At 42.5% G+C, this 21,630-nt stretch overlaps 1 protein-coding gene across 3 annotated transcripts in view; it reads left to right on the top strand.

The window, feature by feature from the left end:
- The window catches only part of RPN2 (ribophorin II), a 55,712-nt gene that overhangs the window by 8,000 nt on the left and 26,082 nt on the right, over positions 1 to 21,630 (top strand). For all 3 annotated transcript variants that reach the window (XR_010836388.1, XM_059038012.2, XM_059038010.2), the window contains exons 3-9: positions 8,483 to 8,578; positions 9,147 to 9,322; positions 13,634 to 13,709; positions 14,732 to 14,866; positions 16,975 to 17,151; positions 18,932 to 19,050; positions 20,024 to 20,129. Coding sequence is in view for 2 of the 3 variants with exons in the window: in XM_059038012.2 (XP_058893995.1) it covers positions 8,483 to 8,578; positions 9,147 to 9,322; positions 13,634 to 13,709; positions 14,732 to 14,866; positions 16,975 to 17,151; positions 18,932 to 19,050; positions 20,024 to 20,129 (885 nt within the window). In the remaining variant the exon portion in view is untranslated. The remainder of the gene's footprint in view (positions 1 to 8,482; positions 8,579 to 9,146; positions 9,323 to 13,633; positions 13,710 to 14,731; positions 14,867 to 16,974; positions 17,152 to 18,931; positions 19,051 to 20,023; positions 20,130 to 21,630) is intronic.

Raw genomic sequence — 21,630 nt, 5'->3', positions numbered from 1 at the left:
CTGGCCCCAAAAGCCTAATATTTATACTCTCTGGCCCTTTACAGAAAGTTTGCTAATCCCTGCTATATGAGAGCTGTGCTTATTCAGATTTCTTCCTGACAGCTATCTCTTGTTGCTGCCCAATATTTCCTTCCTGTGTGTGACTGTTAATGAAACAGACTTCCCTCATGTTGTTTTAAACCCTCCAGGTCAATGTACCTCCTAATAAAATTAGTTTTGTTCAAGAGAAAAGAGTACAGGCAGCAGAGTCGCTAGCCCAAGTTTTTAGTTCTGGCTCCATCTCTCTGTAAAATGGGAGTTGTGATGCCTTCCTCATGGGATCATTGTAAAGATAAAGTGAAATCATATTATGCCTAGTAAGTGACTGGCCCACGAAAGGCCCTTTGAATGGTAGCTATTATTATAATTATATTATAATATAATTATTTAATAATTATTATATTATAATTATAATATAATTATTTAATAATTATTATATTATAATTATAACTTTAAAAGTTTTGCTTCTATTTATAATTTATTCAGGTGAGTTCAGACAATGCTGGTGCAGGTACTGTATGGAAGGCCCACAGTGTCTGTAAAGGGCTTGGGAAAGAGAGAGAACAGACAATTGGGAGACATAGGGTGGAGCAGTCTTGACCAGTAGAGGTTTTGTATCATAAGGTGTAGGAGATAAAATTGGAATATTAGGCTAATGTTAAATTTTGGCGGATCTGAATGCAGGGTGAGAGTTTTCTGCTGGTCTATTTCAAAATTCTGTGGGACCATAGGATTCCGTCCAGGGGCCTCCTGGAGGAGTGAGGAGTGAGGCGCTGTCACTCTAACTGAAATGATACTTTTTAAAATTAATTAATCAGTCAATAAATTAATTAATTTTTGGCTGCGCTGGGTCTTCATTGCTGCACGTGGGCTTTCTCTAGTTGCAGCGAGCGGGGGCTCTTCTTCATTGCGGTGCACAGGCTTCTCATTGCGCTGGCTTCTCTTGTTGCGGAGCACAGGTTCTAGGTGCACGGGCTTCAGTGGTTGTGGTACTCGGGCTCAGTAGTTGTGGCTCGCTGGTTCTAGAGCACAGGCTCAGTAGTTGTGGCACACGGGCTTAGTTGCTCTGCAGTGTGTGGGGTCTTCCTGGACAAGGGCTCGAACCTGTGTCCGCTGCATTGGCAGGCTGATTCTTAATCACTGTGCCACCAGGGAAGCCTCAAATGATGCCTTTTTATCTGTCTCATGATTTAGAGCTGCATGTGGATTTAGGTTGAACTCATGCCCCTATAGGTGTTCTCTGCTGATGTAATGAGTTTGAGGGCACATTGGTCAGGGCTGAAGACATAGGCTGAAGCCATCCAGACAGCTGCAGTACAGTGTGATTTGGGGGTAATTACATGATTAGCTGTGGGCTTTTTGTTCATAATACGGACTCTAAAGTCACATTAGTTAGCTTCAAGATTTTGACTTCACAACTACACTGCTGAGTAACCTGTTCAGCTTACCGAACCTTTCAGAATCTTTGTTTTCTCATCTGTAAGATGGAGATAGTTCTAGTACTCAGCTCACAAGTGATGGATGTAGGTTGGTTGGCATGGTGATGGCATGTAGTAATGGGTGTAATCAGTATTAGTTCTTAGTAGTACTATTACATGGTAGTAGCGGTAAATGTATGTTGATTGACATTTTATTTTTTCTCCTACTGTCATCCCCATTGCTTAATGCCTAATGAAGAGGGTGTTCCACAAATATTTGTTGAATGAATGAATTGTAAACTTTAGCTTAATAGAAATGAAAGCTTCTTAATGTGCCTCTAAATCGGAAAATAAATGAGTTAATCACGTACTTCATTTTAATCACTTATGAAATGTGCTGTGGTGATGGTGTGATGTGTACATTGTAAGCAGTGGAAGGAAGGGAGTTTGTATGGACGTTTTGGAGCTGGTGAATTTCCTTATTAGAGGTGTACACTAAAGAAATCCATTGAGAGAGAGTCTCTGTTACTGTCACTTCCATGTAGTGGGATGTGTCCTGCTCAGCTGTTGTTGCTTTCAGCTGAGTAGAGAGAACTCCCTCAGTTCTGCTAGATGCACTGAGTTGGTTGTTCTCACAGATAGATCATTAGGGGAGATTTTGGTTATTTTGTCAAAAGAGATTCAGCAGCAGAACTGAGAGGAATGGGGTTTAATAAGAATATGAGAGTAGAGCGCAGCTCTGGGAACAGTGGTGTGTGGAATGAGAGTTGATTTTAGGTGTTATGAAGACTGAACATCTTTCATTTTGATATCAAGTACTGTGTATGTATATTTTAAAAACATAAGCACAGGGCTTCCCTGGTGGCACAGTGGTTGAGAGTCCGCCTGCCGATGCAGGGGACACGGGTTCGTGCCCCGGTCTGGGAAGATCCCACATGCCGCGAGCGGCTGGGCCCGTGAGCCATGGCCGCTGAGCCTGCGCTCCGCAACGGGAGAGGCCACGGCAGTTTGGGGCCCGCGTACCGCCAAAAAAAAAAAAAAAAAAAAAAACATAAGCACATGAGAACAGCGATTTTATAGATTTTTTATTTATTTATTATTTGGCTGTGTTGGGTCTTCGCTGCTGCATGTGGGCCCTCTCTAGCTGCTGTGAGCGGGGGCTACTCTTTGTTGCAGTGTGCTGGCCTCTCATTGCGACGGCCTCCGCTGTTGTGGAGCGTGGGCTCCAGGCACACGGCTTCAGCAGCTGTGGCACATGGGCCCAGCAGTTGGGGCTCTCGGGCTCTAGAGCGCAGGCTCAGTAGGTGTGGTGCACGGGCTTAGTTGCTCCGTGGCATGTGGGATCTTCCCAGACCAGGGATCAAACCTATGTTACCTTGTGGGGTTAAGAATCCCCACAGGCGGATCCTTAACCACTGTGCCACCAGGGAAGTCCCTATAGATATTATTGCTTAGCTTTTTATAAGACAGGAACATTGAGGGTTATTTTGTATTCATTTTAATGAAAATATTAAGTAAATGGGAGACATAATATGCAAAAATTGTGATGGTAGCTTAGATTCTAATGACTGAAATCAGGACACGTTAGACAGTGTTCACAGATTGTCAGTCAATCAGGCAGGCACTTTCCTGATCTGTGAAAGGGGATAAGAATATCTACCTTATAGAGTTGTTGTGAGAATTAAATGTGATAAATGTAAAGTGCTTAGCTCAGTATCTGGCACATGGTGAGTACAAGGTAAGTATATCTGTATCCATTCAACAAATCCTGAGTGCTTGTTGAGGGCCAGGCACTCAGCCAGTTACTGGGAATAGCAGAGAAGCAGGCAGTCCTTCAGGCAGTAGTCATTTTATGGAGCATCTGCTATGTGCAAGATACTATGCTAAGTGCAGAGGAGATCATTATCTAGTGAGAGACAGGAACCATAACAGAGACCAGGTGTGAGTACAGAGACACATGTAACGTGTAGTGTGTGGGAAGTGCCAGGGGAGTCCAGAAGAGGGAGCTGCTCACTGACCCGGTCTGCTGAGAACACTTACTCTTAGTCCCGGCCTTGTACGGGGGAAATTACCATCTGTGCTGGCTGTTACACGATTCCTTTAGTCATTCATCAGATGTCTAGTGAGTTTCTGCTGTGTGCTGAGCATGAAGCTAGGCACCGGGGATCCAGTATTGAACAACAAAGAGAGCATCTGCCTTTTGGAATGTATCCTCTAATAGTGGAGACAAGCATTAGTCATGTAATAAATATATACATGAATATTTATAACAATGGCAAGTTTTATGAAGGTGAGATGTATGGTGTTATAGGTGTGAAATAGGGGACTTTGACCTGGTCAGGGAAGGCACTTCTAAAGAAATCTCTGAACTTAAGTCTCACTCTGTATACCCCTAAATTACAACTCCTTGAGGGCAGGAACTTTGTTGATTTTATTTGTTGTGTATTTCCAGTACCTAGAGAGCACCTGGCAGGTGGTAGTACTCAATAGCTGTTTATTAAATGAAGGAAGGTATGATGGATCTGAATTCTAAAGGGAAAGTAGGACTTAACCAGGAGACGGGGAGGGAAGGGACTTTAGCCAGAGGAAATAGCATGTGCAAAGGACCTGTGCAGTTAGGGAGCAGCTTACATTTGAGAGACTGAGAGGAGGCTGTATAAGAACAGAGAATGTGAGAAAGCTAGAGAGGAAGGCTGGGTCTAAGCCTCCGTGCTTTGGTAGTCAGAGGGAAGATTTTGCTTTTTCTCTAAAGAGAAGTTGATTTTAAGCAGCAAGTATCAGGATCTAGTTTTCATTTTGGAAAGGTTTCTCTCCTGCCTTGTGGAGGACAGATTTTCGCAGGGGAATATGGGGCAAGATTGAATGCTGGCGGGGTACAAAAGATGACACCTGGACTTCTGACTTTTGCCACATGGATGGATGGTTGGGCCATTCTTTAGGATAGGAACACAGGAAGAGAATTAGGTTTGTGCAGGAAAGATCATAAATTCGGTCTTAAAGATGTTGAGCTTAAAATGCCTTTGAATCATGTAAGTGGCCTTTGAGAGAAGTCTGGGCTGGGGGTACAAATCTGAGAATTACCTGCATAACGGTTCTGGATGAAGCCATGGGCATGATTGAGATCGCCTAGGAAGAGAGGGGATGGATGAGAAGTGGGCCTAGGAGTTGAAAAACTCCAGTGTTAAATGGTCAGGGAGAAGAGGACGAAACTTGAGGAGCAGCTGAGAAGGAGGAAGAGAGCCATGGGAGGGCAGGGTAATCCTGGAAGCGAAGGGAAGGGAATGTTTTAGAACAAGGAAGGTTCTATCCAGTGTTAAGGGCATGAGCATTGGAAAATGTCCTTTGGCTTCAATAATTTGGAGTTCACTGGTGGGAAGAGAGAGAAGGTAGCAGCTGGAGGGGAGAGAAGGATCAAGGTAAGTTTTACTTTCAAATCAGTCTTGAGTTTTGTTGATACATTAGGAGTTACCAGTTGAGAGGGAGAAGCTGAACTGACGAGATGGATGGGCTTCCTGATGGAGAGAACAGCCCGTACTAAGCCTAGAGGCTTAGAAGTGCTTGTTGCCTTGTGGGGGCCGTGAGTTGGCTGGAGCAGAGGGGTGGTCAGAGCGCGTGGGGAAAAAGCCAGCCCAGCTACCAAGACCTGGTATGGACGGAGGCTGTTGCCAGCGTGTGCTGCAGTAGCCTGACAGAGTCTGGCGAGATTACAAAGCCTAGGCTGAGAGGAGACAGGAGTTGGGGGCTGCTACTGGAGAGGAAAGGGCAGATGAGAGAGAGATTTACTGTCTTCTTGGTTGCTGATTCAGGCTGGGGAGTTGTAGGGAAGAATGGACTGAGAAAAGCACTGATGTCCTTCACTCAGGAGGATATTTAGATAGTTGGGCACAGAAAATTGGAGGGGAACAGACAGGGGATGGATGTTTAGGAGGCGATTTTCAGCCTTCACTTGCAAGGGTGAGTGTGGAACTAGGGCAGCAGGAGTTGGAGTTACAGATCCCCTGCAATCGGCCAGCTGAAGCCTCAGATCTGGGTGGGCTTCCTGAGGGTCCAGAGCATGTTTTGTGAGGTCCCTTATTTTTGCCGCTTTTAAAACTAAGCTGTCGACATTTTGAGCTTCGAAGCCACAGACCCTTGGTACTGTTTACCTAGATCTCTCTGTGCAAACGAGTAGGCATGACGCTGGTTTTATTCAGGAACAGGTCGTTTTTAATAGTCCCTTGAGAGAGAGAGACAGGTTGTATAGCTCAGACTCTGGAGCCAGGCTGCCTGGGCCTGAATTCCAGCTCCTCCATTAAGAGCTGAGTGACCTTGGACGAGTCAGGTTCCTCTCTAATGCCCCAGTTTTCTTGTCTGTAAACTTAAGGTAGTAGGAGGACCTAATGCATAGATCCCCTTATTAAATGAGAAATGCGTATACAGCACTTGTCAACAGTGCTTGACAAATTTTAAGTGCTCAAAAATTGTTAACAATGACCATAGTCATTGTTTGGGGCCTTGGGTGTTGTTCTATTGCTAAAGCACCAGATGGCGACAAAGCACACGTCTTAAGCTTGCCCACATTCTGCTGAAAGGATTCCTTGAATAGGTTGTTTTCTTCAGATCCCTAATTTGTGCAGTATGAAGTATTTTGTTTCTTTTCTTTTTCTCTTTGGACTCCTTCAGACTTCTGGTTGAAACTCATTTGTTTGAGACTCTTATTTAAGTGTTATTCATAAAATTAAAAACAAAAGTTTTTTTGGTTGAAGTAGCGAGCGCATGCATACAGTAAAATACCAGATAATACAGAACAGCTATTAGTGAATAGTAACCATCCATCCCGTGGCCCACCTTGTCCTACTGGGAAGCATCCACTTTTAACTGTTTTTATTACCATTTAATTTTGAATAGCTGAATTTTATGTTACCTCAACCAAAGTATTTAGTGCTATAGCTAGCTCTTAAATGTTATTTCTTGATATAGTAGGAATAGCATGGGTTTTCTTATGTGTCCACTCTGTGCCAGGCACTGTGGTGGGAATTTCTCAAAGTCTCTGCTCTCAAGTAACTAGTCCCTGGGGGGGGAGGTAGGTAGTTAGTACAGTGTGGTAAGTGCTTTGGGGGAGTGCTCGGGAGGGAAGGCACTTGTCCTGTCCTGGATGAATATCAGGGAAGGTTCTCTGGAAAAGGTGACATCTGAGCAGAGATGAAGATGGGACCTGGTTTGGCAGGCAAGAAGGACAAGGGAAAGGTGCTCCTGGCACGGAGTGGGGGGTAGCAGGGTCAGGAACATAAATGGTGAGAGCATGGGGAACTGCAGTGGGGTGGAGGGTAAGATTTTGGAGTTGGTGGGGCTGTGGTGAGGAAGCTGCCACAGAGAGTGAGGGTCAGTCATGAGGGCATTCATATATATATATATATTTCTTTCTTCCTTCCTTCCTTTCTTCCTTCCTTTCTCTGTTAGGTCTTCGTTGCTGCACGTGGGCTTTCTCTAGTTGCGGCGAGCAGGGGCTGCTCTTCGTTGCGGTGCACGGGCTTCTCATTGCGGTGGCTTCTCTTGTTGCAGAGCATGGGCTCTAGGCGCGTGGGCTTCAGCCGTTGTGGTGTGTAGGCTCAGTAGTTGTGGCACACGGGCTTAGTTGCTCTGCATCATGTGGGATCTTCCCGGACCAGGGCTCGAACCCGTGTCCCCTGCATTGGCAGGCAGATTCTCAACCACTGTGCCACCAGGGAAGTCCCAGTCATGAGGGCATTTTATGCCAGATCAGAAACTTTGAGTCTTGTTCTAAGAAGGATAAGGAACCACCCAAGGGTTTTACTAGCCGAGTAAGATGGATATGCTTGTTACCAAGACAAAGCTTCTGCTGCTGGCCTCATGACAGGCCAATAATCGAGAGATGAGGTGTTGGGGCAAGGGATAAAGACTTTGTTCAGAAAGCCGGCAGACTGAGAAGATGGGCTCGTGCCCCAAAGATCCATCTTGCCTGAGTTAGAATTCAGGCTCCTTTTATAGTAAAAGGGGTGGGAATGAAGTCAAACACTTCCCCATTCCCATCAGCCTCCAGAGGGGTTGTGTTAATTTCTTCCTCCCTGCAGTCATTCACAGATGGGCCTGGTCAGCATGTTTCCTGTGAGCTAAACAAAGATATTTTAGCTTAATGCTCATTACCTGGGAGGTCATTCCCAGAGTTGGGTCATCATGTATAATTTAAGCTTATAGTCAGCATCCCTTTAGTGATTAACTTGTAATAGGATACAAAAGGTTCTTCCCTATTACACTTTTGCACCTTGTAAAGATCACTCTTGAAGCAGTATGCAGAATGGATTGCATGACTTGCAGACCAGTTAGGAGATGAGTGTAACAGTCTCCATGAGAAATGGCAGGGGCCTGACATAAGGCAAGGAGGGAAGCTCCAGAGATTGGTGATCGGGTTTGAGAGACTCGATAGGCTTGGAGGGTGAGGGAAAAGTCGAGAATGAGTCCTAGGTTTCTGATTTAGGGTGCATGGTGATGCCCGTACATGAGCCAGAAGGTCCAGATGAAGAAATAGAAGGTTTCTAGCTTATGTTAGATGTGTTGAACCTGACTTAGCTTTGGAGACATCGAAGTGGAGACACTGCCGTTTATTAGCTTTGTCACCTTCATTACATTACTTACCAACTCCAAGCATCAGTTTCTTATTCTGTTAAATGGGGATGATAGTATCTACCACAGGGTCCTTATGTTCATTAAAAGGAAGAGCATCATAAACACCCCACACAGGTTATGGTTAGAGCAGGTGATCGGTGGAAGTGGTTCCTTTCCTTCCTTTTCTAGGTTCAGAAGGACAAGAGTGCCTTCAGGTTTGTTGCTCTTTCTATGAAGTTAGCATTTTGGGATAATACAGTGTTCTGTGGAAAATATCTGCTTGAAAAATGAAATCTTGTGTAGCTCTCATACTTTAAGCCATCATGGATTGCTGAGAATTTTATCTGTCATCCAAAAAACACGTACAGTTTTCCTAATCACTGTGTATTTCACCACTTATCATTGACTTTCCCCCCATTTAGCAAGCATGCACCTTCATTAAATCAAACCTTGATCCGAGCAACGTGGATTCCCTTTTCTATGCTGCCCAGTCCAGCCAGGCCCTCTCAGGGTGTGAGGTGAGTCCAGCTTCTACATTTACCTTTACTTTAAACTGTAAAGTGTATTTTTAAAAAGGGAAAGTCATGTCAGAATATATATATATTTTTAGCAGTGAGACCCCATTAAGTGTGGGTGGGAATTCCATTCTTGTAATTTTTTTTTTTTCTTAAAGAAATAGACTTTTTATTTTTCCCAAGTTTTCACTTTTCATGAATTTTAAATAACTTTTTCCTATAGTTGCCTCTCTTCTGGGAAGTCTTATTTTTTTCTTTCAGTCTCCCTTTAACATTTAAAAATGTTTAAAGCAAAAGAAGAATGCCCCCACATCAGATTTCTAGAAATCCATTTTTCTGAACACAGGAGAAGAGCCATATCGGTAGACAAGTGACTTGCCAGAATCTTTTCAAAAGTGTTATGCTGAGGTTTTACAGATAATTTAATTCTGGCCTCTGAGATGTCAAAGAGGGGTGATCACAGCCCAGGCGGGTGGTGTGACCTCAGCAGTTGCTCTGCTTGCCATCTTTGGCGTGCCTACCACAGGCTGTTAGTACCTGTTCTAAACTCTGTCTACCCATCCTTTCTTAGATCTCTATTTCAAATGAGACCAAAGATCTGCTTCTGGCAGCTGTCAGTGAAGACTCCTCCGTGGCCCAGATCTACCACGCAGTTGCAGCCCTAAGTGGCTTTGGCCTTCCTCTGGCTTCCCAAGAAGTGCTAGGTGCCCTTACCTCTCGCCTCAGCAAGGAGGAGACAGTGCTCGCGTAAGTCACCATCTTGAGTGCTTCTCAGGCTGCTATCCCGAGAGGCTTCATCCACTGGTTCCACAGGTATTGTCGGGGCACCTGCTATGTGCCAGGTGCTGTGCTGGCACTGCAGACGTCGTATTGTGCTAAGGCAGGTAAGGTCCGTGTCCTCGTGCAGCTCACCAAGACACAGTCTCCCTCAAGCTGCTCCAGCAGAGGCAAATACTGAGTCCAAGCATAAACACACTGCCACAGAGACACGACTGCCTTTGAGGTTAGGGGCTGAAGCAAGGGTAGGGGCGACAGGGAGAGTGAGGCCAGAGAGCCACATGTGTCTCTTACTGCGGCTTGGCCAAGCCATGGTGAGATGTTGGCATCGGAGGCTCCGCCCTGGAGGAGGGCTCACGGGGTCCCTTGGAGAGGTGGGGGAAGTAAGGCCTCAGAAGGGAGAGTATTCTAGGGATCAGACCCTGCTCCTCTGCAAAAGGCTCAGGCGAAGGAGAAGCACCTTATAGGAAGGAACTATACATTTAAATGTTGCAACTGACTTAAGGATGTTTACTAAAGTTAAAAGTAATAGTGTATGTAGTTTTTTTTTTCCCTTTGACACTGAAACTCCTCATTTAACACAGTATATGTATTTTTTGTTTTCTATGTGTCCCCCATTTGATTGCAACCCTGAGACAGATTGGAGTACCTGGACTCCTGTTCACTGTTCAATAAGATGTTAGTGACACCAGTTCCCTACTGCAGAATGGTTCAGTTGTTTCCCAGGGTTTTTTTTTTGTTTTTGCTAAGAACCAAAATGTTTCTAAACTTGAAGCTTTGTTAAGGGCAGGGCTCACAGTCAGTTGACGTTCTCCCTGTCACTCTCATGCCCTACTCATATTCACGTGGTCAGTAATCAGTGACTTTAGGGCTGGTACATTTCTCAGGAATGACATTTTGCGCACCCTTTGCCCAGCGCTTGGCCCTTGTGGTCCTCCTGTTTCAGGTTACATTACTTTGATCTCGTCCCATTATCCCTTGTGGAATGCCTCTGCAATCACCACCATATCTCTTGTCATGAGATCACTGTCAGGGCCTTACTCTGAGTCCACCTTCTACAGAAAAATCTTTCCCTTTCCCTCTGATCAAAAAGGAAAATCTCCCTCCTCTAAATCCCAGAACAGAAAGAAGTACAAAGAAAGTACATCCATTTTGGAGTCAGTTAGACTTGGGTTTGAACACCAGCTCTGTTTCTTCCTTGCTGTGTGACTTTGGGCAAGTTAGTAACCTCTCTGAGGCTCATCTGTAAAACATTACCAACAAGCCTTACATCATAGAACAAATGTCAAGATTAAGTAAGATAATACATGTGATGAGCCTAGTGCAGTGCCTGGTCTTAGTGGGCATGGGACAAATGGAGTTTGTGCTCTCTAGAGCATTTCCTTCTTAGGTCCCTTTCTTAGGGAGCTGGTTACTTCCTTGGTTGTATTGTAGTTTTTTCCGTATTAGATTTTAAGCTTCTTTACTTACAGTGCTCAGAGAGCCTGGCGCATGGTAGATGCCCAAGAAAGAGTTAATAAAGGCTGAAACTATACTTTTGTGTTTCTATTCTACCCTCTTGTAAAAAGCTTCAGGTAGAAAGACCACACGCTTGTGGTGAGAGAGAACTGTGTCCAGACTTTTCTACTTAATACCTCTGTGGCCATGAGCAGGGTGTTTAACCTCCCTAAACCTCAGTGTTTCCATATGTAAAACAGGGAGAATGATATCTGTCTCATAGGGTTATTGTAAAGATCAAACTGACAGGATGCTTTATATAATATTACTACTACTTGGCCCTATTTAAGCAAATCTGATATAGATTAGGATTCTTCTAAATGGGCCTTCTACATTTAACTGGACTTATTCTAGGAAACGAATGTTCATAAACTTGTCTAGAATGGTAAAAAACATTAGTAGCTTTGAATGAACAATTTGAAAAGATGCTATTGTGGTCTCTCATAACCCAATTTCTTTGAATCATCTGCTGTTTATTAGCAAGACAGGATCTGCTTTCTTAGAGTTTGAATATAGTGCTCCAGAGGGAGAGAAATTGCTGACTGGAGTATAAGTAATTAAAGCCAATGACAAAACTTTTCAAAAGCTAAGTGGATTAATTTCATTCTAAAAACTTCTGAGGTTGTTACCAGCATGACGCTCACTTGTTCCAAAGAAGAGAAAAATGATATCTTAATTGAAAAGTTCTTTCTAGGCTCTCCTAGAAGCCTTTTCTGGGCTCAGCATTTATCACGGGCAGATGTGGGATTTTTATCTTGTTTGGAAATTCAGGTTTCATTTTCTCAAGTCTATTCTAACAACAAGCATCCCAGAGGGGTCATTGAACACTCTGGGGCTTCCCTCTCTGTGAATTGTGACTCCTCTGTTTTCCAGCTTACCATCTTAATGGAATTCGTTTTCCATGGAGAGAGTCTAAATCGTTACGGTTGTGACGAAAGCGGACAAATTCTCGCTCTACATTCTCCAACACACTGACTTGATAAATGGCGGTTTTACACAAAGGCCTGGTCATCCCTTGGGAATTTGGGAACCTTTCTGGGGTTGACTGGCAGTCGGCTGAATCACCAGGGGTCCTCAGCTTTCTCTTTTCCACCCCAAGAAGCACCATTTCTATTTTTCAAGTAATCCACATTAAGAGAATAGAACCTAATAAAAAATCTTATGTGTACATACTTACTACATTCCGCCTTAAGAAGTTTATCTTACAGAAATACCCTCATAAGTGGATAAAAATATATGAATAAGCCATAAAAAGGAATGAGGTACTGATACATGTTACAGAATGGACGAGCCTTGAAAATGTTACGCTAAGTGAAAGAAGCTAGACACAAAGGGTCACATTTGTATGATTCCATTTATATGAAATATCCAGAATAGGTAAATCCTTAGAGACAGAACACAGGTTGCCAGGGGCTGGGGGGGAGGGGAGAGGGCAGGGGATGGGAAATGGAATGAAGCTGTTGAAAGGGTATGGGGTTTTATTTTGGACTGATGGAAATGTTTTAGAACTAGATAGAGGTGGTGCTTGCACAACACTGAAATATACTAAATGCCACTGAATTGTTCACTTTCAGATGGCTAACTTTATGTGAATTCACTTTAGTAAATTAAGAGGTATATATACATATACAGCCATGAATAAGGGTTAACAGTTACAGCATTGTTATGACCTAGTAAAACATAATGTTCATCAACTGGAGATCAAGTGAGTAAATTTTAGTTCATCTAAGCAGTACAATACTATGTCGTTGTTAATAAGGATGAAATATACGTCCTCACGGAAAGATCTGTACAATCTAAATAAATTGCAGGACAGTTATCTTTTAGGGGTAGGCATTACAGGAATTTTAACTTTCTCCTTTAGTAATGTATTTGAAGTTTTGACAAATATGTACTTTTATAATCAGGAGTAAATAGTAGGAAGAGAAAAAAAGAATAGACGCTGGTGTGAGAACCAGATCTTCTATTTCTTTCATCTTATTTAATGCCTAAAGGACGGGTGGCTTTCAGGTCTTTGAGCAGGATGGTGACAGCACAAGCGTTAGCTGGGTGTTTACCGAATGCTTCCTGTTTATATTGCATTAATCTGGTTTCAGAAAAGTTGCTCCAAATTCTACCCAACAACCTACATATGTAGATTCCACGGTGCTTCTTTGGTTTTGGAGTAGGAAAAGTAGAAAAGAGGCAGCCAACCTCTGCCCAGCACAGCGCCTTTTACAACATGGGGATGTCAAATATACCTTCATTTGATGAATTAGAGCCTCTTCTCCCTCAAAGTATATCTCTTCTAAATCTGATTAAGTCTTAGTCTGGTGTTCTATATGTGATGCCATTAGGAACCAAAGAGATTTTCAGAGGGGGGTGACCTGGTGCACCCTCTCTTGTCTCCGCCCTCAGTACTTATGTGGATCCTGCTGCCCCGATTGCCTTCTCTCTAGCTGTAGTGAATTTTGTAATGTAATGGTCTTTTTCTGGCGTGGGGGGGGAGGGGGCGTTGTGGGCGCTGCATCACATGGCTTATGAAATGTTAGCTACCCGACCAGAGATTGAACATGGGGCCCTGGCAATGAGAGTGCAGAGTCCTAACCACTGGACCACCAGGGAATTCCCTGTAATGTAATGGTCTTTGTTACATCTTTCCCTAGATTGTAAACAAGCTCCTTCGGGGCTGAGGCTGTCTTATAGTTCTAAAGAACAAGAGTGGGATATTTGTGTAGGTATCCCAGTACAGGAAGGGGAAACGGAGACTTGCCATTCATTGGGGTTCTATTCTCTACCTTTCAGAACAGTCCAGGCTCTACACACAGCATCCTACCTGTCCCAGCAGGCTGACCTGAGAAGCATTGTGGAGGAGATTGAGGTACAAATTTATTTTGGCAAGTGAATTTCCCAGCTTCTGTCTTTGAAACCCTTTAGAAGAGTCTTGCAGATAGACATGAATGATTTGTTGTGGCCAGTTACCTTTCTTTTCATATCCGTGGCACACTTTTGTTCTTTGTATCAGAGCAGTATTTCCTAGGGAATATTTGTTAGGCTCATGTAGTTACACCATCAGTTAGGCAACAAACTACTTCAGTCGTTTGTAGGTACAGTCTCATAGTCTACAGATTTTAGAGCCTAACAAAACTGAAATTCAAATTTTTTTCTACTTCCTACTACTTTGTAATCTCAGGCAAATTATTAACGTCTGAGCCTCAGTTTCCTTATGTGGTGGTGGTTAGGAACAAGCGAAGTTCTGAAGTGCCTAGTACAGAATTGGTGCTCAGCAAGTGGTCACTGTGGTTTTTGTTATTCCACTACCCTTTCCACTGCCCACGACCTCCTGCTGCTCAGAGACTGCTTCCGTGGACCGCAGAGCCGGGGATGATAGGCACTCTGACAGTGTCATCGCTGGATGCCCCACAGGCACATAAGCTGCCTCCTCACATTGCCCAGGAGAGCAGTATGTCTCTCTTCATCCTTTAGAGCATTGAATAAGAAAGAGCAATGCTCTGCTCTGGAGGTTGTATCCAAATGGATGGCCATCGAATCCATCTGTGTCACGATGCTTCCAGGGTGAACTGTGGCTGGGCCCACTGGCCTTCTGCCCAGAGCAGTTGGTGCCTTCAGTGCCATGACTCCTGGGCTTGGGCTTGAGTCTAAGGGGTCAGGGAAGGAGCACTCCCAGAGCTGCAGAAGATACTGTTCTCTTCAAATGCCTATATGATATACTTTACTCTCTGCCTAAGCACCTTTTTTGAGAAAGCACTAAGTGACTGAGGTGGTCTGCAGACTTAAGAGTGAGATTTCTCAAAACTGTGTCCGCACTGGGGTGACAGTGGTTTGTACATCTCATCTCTGTTATCACTTGACTTCCAATCTGCCTCTGTTTTGTTGTGACAGGACCTTGTTGCTCGCCTGGATGAACTGGGAGGTGTGTACCTTCAGTTTGAAGAGGGACTGGAAACAACGGCATTGTTTGTGGCTGCCACCTACAAGCTCATGGACCACGTGGGCACCGAGCCATCCATTAAGGAGGTGCCTGTCTATATAACAGTTCTCGGGCGTGAAAACCAAAGGCGTTGTTGGCTTTATGTGCTAAGGGTAGCCTTTTTCAGAGAGGGCAATTCAGTTAGCTTTGGGGTGTCTTAGGTTAGGCATTGAGAATGAGAAACAGAAAAATGTAAAGCTTGTTCCTGGGAAACTGGTTGTCAGTGGGATAGACATGTAAAGAAATTGTTATACTTGCGTTAAATGGGGTACGGACATGTCATGAGGTAGTGGCAAGAAAGCCAAGTATATTACTCTCAATCCACCTCCCATTCCTTCCCGATGCTCCTTACTGCTTGTCTCATGAATGCTTTCCATGCTGGTGGCCTGTGCAAATCCTCTTTCTCTTGAGAAGTGCCCTGTACTTCAAAATTGCCTGTTCTCCTCTCTCCCCACTGACCCTCAGCAGTGCGTAAGTCTGAGCTAATCTGTGCTGATTGACATAGTTCACTGAGAGGCATGTGTGTCTACTAGACATCCACCAAGATTTAATTCTTTTCTTTCTTTCTTCTTTCAAGAGGAGCTTGTTAACCTGAAAGAACATTTAGTTGGAATGTGTGTGGGAAGTCTTGTGAGTAGGACCCTCTTTGTACCACTTGTTTGTAAGGTTACCAACCCTTGATCTAAAGGACTTAAAATACAAGCTGCTGCTGTTTTAATTTTAGGAGGAAAGATTTGGGTTCCAAGTCAGAACTTTCACTTCTTTTGTGAATTATGAATGCATTGTGAGTTCTGTGCCAAGTTTCAAGTAAACAGTAAATAATTACCTGTCTTGAGTAATTTGAATTAATTTCGTATTTTCTCTAGAGGATATGATCTAATAATTTATTCATGTATTGGCCTTTTTATGTTGTCTTTTCCTTCATCCTAATTTTAGGAGACCTAGAGATACCACACTCTATTTAAATTTCTGTTATGGGTGAAAGTGCAAGAATGTGGGTCTTATGGTACAAATCATTTTGGGATTCTCCTATACACAGTACAGTACATGAATTGGCGATATTCTACATAAAACAACTTAAACTTTTTCTTGCTTTATTCCCAAGCTGCTACTAACCAGGTATTTGGCTGGGATAATTTTGCTGTCACTGCTTTTGACATAACGATTCTGGTGAACAGTCCCCCATTTTAACATGTCAACAGCTTACTGATGGAAAATGTAATTGGTACAATTAAAGAAAATTATTTCATGTCGACTGTGAATAACACTGTTGGGAACAGGGAACTCCTTTGTTAGATGGTAGATTTTAAAAAACAAAACTGATTGAAGTGGAAAATGTTTCCTCTTAAGCAAACAACCTCTAGAATTTTAATAATGCCTTTTAGGTTCTACTTTTTAAAAAAATTGCTTTCAGTTTTCCCCTCTAAGCAGCCCATTAGCTCTTAATGGAGAGTTATTTTAGTTTCTTTCTAATGTACACTTTGGCTGTGAAGTTTGGTCTTGTAAACACCAACTTAGCCCCAGCATACTGCTTAGAGGTGGGTTGGCAAGGAAGGGAGCTTGGGTGGGAGGGTGAGGGGAATCAAGAAAGGACATATTTTATTGTGGAAGGACTTTGGAAACGAACAGACCTACATGTGAATTTTGGTCCTGCTTCTTTTTTTCTTTCCATCATAACTTGTAGGAGTTACTTAACTTCCTTTAGCCTCAGTTTCCTTATTTGGAAAGGATTGATATCAGTCTTTTCAGGATTTTTGTCAAGATTTGAGTTAATGCTTGTAAAAAGCACCTGTCACAGTGCCTGGCATATATAGGTATGGAACAATGGGTACTGCTATAGGTGTTTTATAATATAGGTTCATAACTCAGTAGTTATCTAGAAGTACCTTGCATTTGTATAGTAAGCATGCATAAATGGTTGACAAATAAATGCATTAATTTCAGTTTGTACTAGAAGATGGAAAAAACCAACCAAATTCAAGTTTTACGCTTAAATGCAGAATATGTGCTTCCCCCACCCCTACCAATTTGGGTTAATGGCTAAAAGACCTTCCAAGTGAATGCCTAGAAACAGATAAGGAATGACTTGAGCCAGGTGGGGAGGGAGGGGTGGCTGTCCCACCTGCCTGACTGCTGCATTTCCCTTTTCTTTCAGGATCAGGTCATCCAGCTAATGAATGCCATCTTCAGTAAGAAGAACTTTGAGTCACTCTCAGAAGCCTTCAGTGTGGCTTCTGCTGCCGCTGCACTCTCCCAGAATCGCTTCCATGTGCCCGTTGTGGTTGTGCCTGAGGGCTCGCCTTCCTACACTCAGGAACAGGCTGTCCTACGGGTATGACTTCCATGCCCCACATGTGCTGCTCTGATTGCCATTTCCAATGTAAAGCTTCCAGAAATCCAAAGACTGGTACACAACTGATTGTAACCCCCGTGAGGACAGACCCCTTAAATGAAGAGTAAATGGGGATGGCCACTGGGTGAACTAGTCACAGAATCCTTCAAGCAAAAGGGTGGAGTCCTAACCATTGGGAGGCCAGGGAATTACCATCAGAGTATTTTATTTTATTTTTTATTTTTTATTTTTTTTTTGCGGTACGCGGGCCTCTCACTGTTGTGGCCTCTCCCGTTGCGGAGCACAGGCTCCAAACGCGCAGGCTCAGCGGCCATGGCTCACGGGCCCAGCCGCTCCGTGGCATGTGGGATCTTCCCGGACCGGGGCACGAACCCGTGTCCCCTGCATCGGCAAGCGGACTCTCAACCACTGCGCCACCAGGGAAGCCCCATCAGAGTATTTTAAATAGTGCAGCTTTCACTAAATTAAGTGCTAGAAAATTGCATTTCTGGATTTGTAAGTCCAGATGTATAGAGAAGTCTTACTTCTAAAATGTGTTTTCCAGTACCCAGACTTTCTAAATACATTATTTTAAGACAGCATTTTAAATTCCCAGGTAATTCTGATACTTAATAATGGTTAAAATCAATATCAGGTCTCTTCTTCCTTGGGGCCGACAGTGTATCTTTCTGCCTCTTCAGAGCATAGCCATCCCTCTCGCTCAGCAATAAGCACGGACTGTTTTGGTGTGTTAACTCTCTGAACAGAGCAAAATGCACACGTTTAGAATTTTCCATTCGTCATAATGAGGCATTTGTTGCTATTGTTTGGAAACCAGGTATAAGCTAAAATCTTTATAAAAAATAAGCATTTTATTTATGTCTAAACACACGGGTTCCACATAGGACAGTTCCATGTATCCCATAAGTTCTTCTGCTTCAGAGGACCCTACAGATAACTCTCCTGAAGAAGTGCCCCATATTCCACAGTTGCCTCTTCTCTCCCTACCTGTAGGGAGTCACATCCCCTCAGCAAAGACTGGGGTGAGAACTAACCTGATTAACATAGTTCACCATGAGTTAGGGAGAGCTAAGAGAGCAAAGTAGAAAAAAATACTGGCATTTGAAGCTAGGTAGGCTGGGGTTTGAGTCCTTAACCATGTGGCCTTTGGTAGTCTTGTAACCTCTTTGTGGCCTCAGTTTCTTCATCTGTAAAATAGAGATAGATTATGCTGTGTCTCAGACGATCGGTGGGAGGATATATATAAGGGCCTAGCCTGGTATCTGGCAAATAGTCGGCTTTCAACAAATGAGTGTTATTACTGTTATCCATATTACTTCAGTTTTCCCATTGCCCATACCTTCCTAAAGTATTTTTCTTGCTAATAATTTTTTTTTTTTAAGATACTGTAGTAGTGAAGTAGAGTGGGTAGATCAGGGGATCAGAGAGAAGGAAACATTAACTGTGTGATCTGGAGCCAGTCATTTTCTTTCCCTGGGCTTGGTTTCCTCATCTGAAAAATGAGATCATTGGGTAAGATCATCTTTAAGATCTTCCCCACCTCTAACATTCTGTAATCTGTCCCATTCCCAAACTAATTGTGTTTTCCCGTATTTGATTTCCCATAGATAGTAGACCAAAGGTCAGTGATGGTTTCCTAAAACAAGATGGTTCTTTCCTGGCAGAGCTTGCTCCCTATGGATAAAGCACCCACCCTAGAAGCAAAATCTGTACTCCCTCAGCTTTTGTTGCTACAGATAATTTTAAAATTTATTTCCAGTTGCAGGTCACCAATGTTCTGTCCCAGCCTCTGACTCAGGCCACTGTTAAACTAGAACATGCTAAATCCGTTGCCTCCAGAGCCACAGTCCTCCAGAAGACATCGTTCACCCCTGTGGGGTAAGAACTGAGCACATCTCTGTAGGGTGCGAATATACTTGTTTTGGAAAGTTAGCCTGCAGCCAGTATAACCCAGATTTATATGGCTATTACCAAGATCATAAAACCAAATTTACCTAAATTTAGGATTATGCTTTATTTGTAATAATATGTCATGAACATTTCCCCCATAGGATTAATATTCTTCTATAGTCTTATCTTCAGTGGCTGTGTTATTGTTATGGAAATTTTTTTAAAAAATTAAGGGTCAATTTTTATATGAAACTTTGTTAAGTATTAAATTAGTAAGTTAATGAGATTGGGAACTGAGTTTTAGAGAGAAAAGGCATTTCTTACACATTCGTAAAGATACATAGGCAATATGTGAAATTAAAAAGCAAAATCATTTTTACAAATGATCAGTAGAATGGTAAATGACATTGGGGGTTTTGTGATGTAGTTAGAGTTAAGAATTCTCTACCTTTTTTTATCCCTTTAAAGTGAAAATTAATATTTTAAAATTAAATTAAAAGTAAGATGTGCTCTTTTTAGGAAATTCACAAAGCACAGGAAAGTAGAAATAATGCAGAAAATTACCTACAATTATACTACCCTATACCAACCTCTTTGAACTTTTCTACTCTTTTTTTTTTAACGTAATTGGTATCCTACAGTAGTAGGCTTAGCTGTTTTGCATTTAATTGTGGAAGACTTACCGGAAGGAGGTGGGATTTTTAGGAGCTGAGAGGGGGAAAAAGTGAAAAGAAGATTTTCGAGACTTGAAAAAGGAGGTCATTTTAGATCGTTTTGAAGTTTGCCCCTCATTATAATCTGTAACTGAGCACGAGGTGGCCCAAGGTGGGTGGGAAGTTGAAAAGTGAAGAAGTGGTACAGCCCTGGACCATCTCAAGGAATGCCTCACTTCGTAGGCCGTTTGTTATATTTGTGACTTTCCTATGTGAGTTCTTGCTAACCCCACTGTCATTCTTAACAGGGATGTTTTTGAGCTAAACTTTGTGAATGTCAAATTTTCCAGTGGCTATTATGACTTCTCTGTCAAAGTTGAAGGTGACAACCGTTATATTGCAAATACTGTAGAGGTAAGTGCTTTTCTTGTCATCCCCATTATTGCAAATACTGTAGAGGTAAGTGCTTTTCTTGTCGTCCCCATTGCCATGTTAATATACACAAGGAAATGACCAAACAGGCACGTAGCATTAACCATCTGGTGTATTGACTTCACTTATGACCAAGTTAACATGAATATGTTGAGAGGGATAGGTTTGAACTATGCTGTTTGACGGACTTAGCCAAGAACTTGATTATAGCAAGTTTTCTTGTATTTGTAAATTGTTCATTTTCCATTATAATTTAGCATACTATCTTACATAAAATTTAAGAAGTAGAAAAAATTAAAATCACCCATAATTCCACTGAGATATAAATATTCTTGAGATGTTTTCTGTGGTTGGCCTTGATAGATTTATTTATTTATTTTTAATTAAAAACATTTTTTGTTGTTTTATTCCCCATGATAGATTTAGAAAAGTGCTGGATGCTAATTAGGGGACCAAAAGCATCAAGTGACCTGTAGCACCATAGTGAGTCTGTCTGGGTAAAGTACAAAAGAAAATTGGTAATACTTCATAATGAAGTATGTTTCAGATGTTTAGCTGACTCTAGTTTTGTTGAAGATCCACATGGTTTTAAGGATGGAAAGCTATGCCTCATTTATCTGATGCCTTGTGGGAATGTGGTATTTCGCATTAGTGGTTTTCCTAGCTAATTGAAGTTTGCCCCTTCAGGCACTGTGGCTTTCATTTTAACCTTTTTGGGTAGAAGTTTATTTAAGATGAATTACATATTTTCCTACTTTTTTAAACTATGGGATATGGTTTAACCTCTTCTTGTTCCGGCTTAGGATCATAAGTATGAACCCTTTATTGAAAGCCTGTGACATGAACAGTACAGTTCTATGTGCTTTTGCTTATTTTATTCTTACAGCAATCCTAGCAGATGCGTGGAGTCCTCTTCGTTTCACAGACGAGACCCAAAGGGGTAGAGTAACTTGTCCAAAACCTCCAGCCTGTCTGCTTGGGTGGATCCCCTGCACAATACTGGTTTAGTCACTGTGCCCTAGTGAATATTGAGCTAGCTTAGAGGCTGCAGAGCTGTGTGCAGCTCCAGCCGGTGGCCTATTTATAATATTACTTTGTCCTTACTGCTGTCATTTCTCAATGTTTCTGCCACTGTGTCTTTGTTGCACCTACTTGACCACATTGTCACACATTCTGTTGGGTCAGGGGAACTTGAAGTAGTACAGTGCCTTTCCCGAATAATTAAATATATGCTGTTTGTGACAGCTATTTTCTTCACTATTCAAATGTCATTTTCCACTCACTTTTCTTTTTTAATGAAACTTTTTCATTTTGAAACAATTTCAATCTTAAGTTGTAAAAATAGTATGAAGAATTCCTGTATACCCTTTACCCAGCTTCCCCAAATGTTAACATCTTATGTAACTGTAGCATTATTGTCAGTACAAGGAAATTAACAATGATACAATACTACTAATTAATCAATATAGCCTTAATTCAAATT

The sequence above is a fragment of the Kogia breviceps genome, chromosome 14 (genome assembly GCF_026419965.1).
Source record: "Kogia breviceps isolate mKogBre1 chromosome 14, mKogBre1 haplotype 1, whole genome shotgun sequence".
Classification (NCBI taxonomy): Eukaryota; Metazoa; Chordata; class Mammalia; order Artiodactyla; family Physeteridae; genus Kogia; species Kogia breviceps.
The sequence above is the reverse complement of the archived record's forward strand: the minus strand, read 5'-3'. Positions and strand labels throughout refer to the sequence as shown.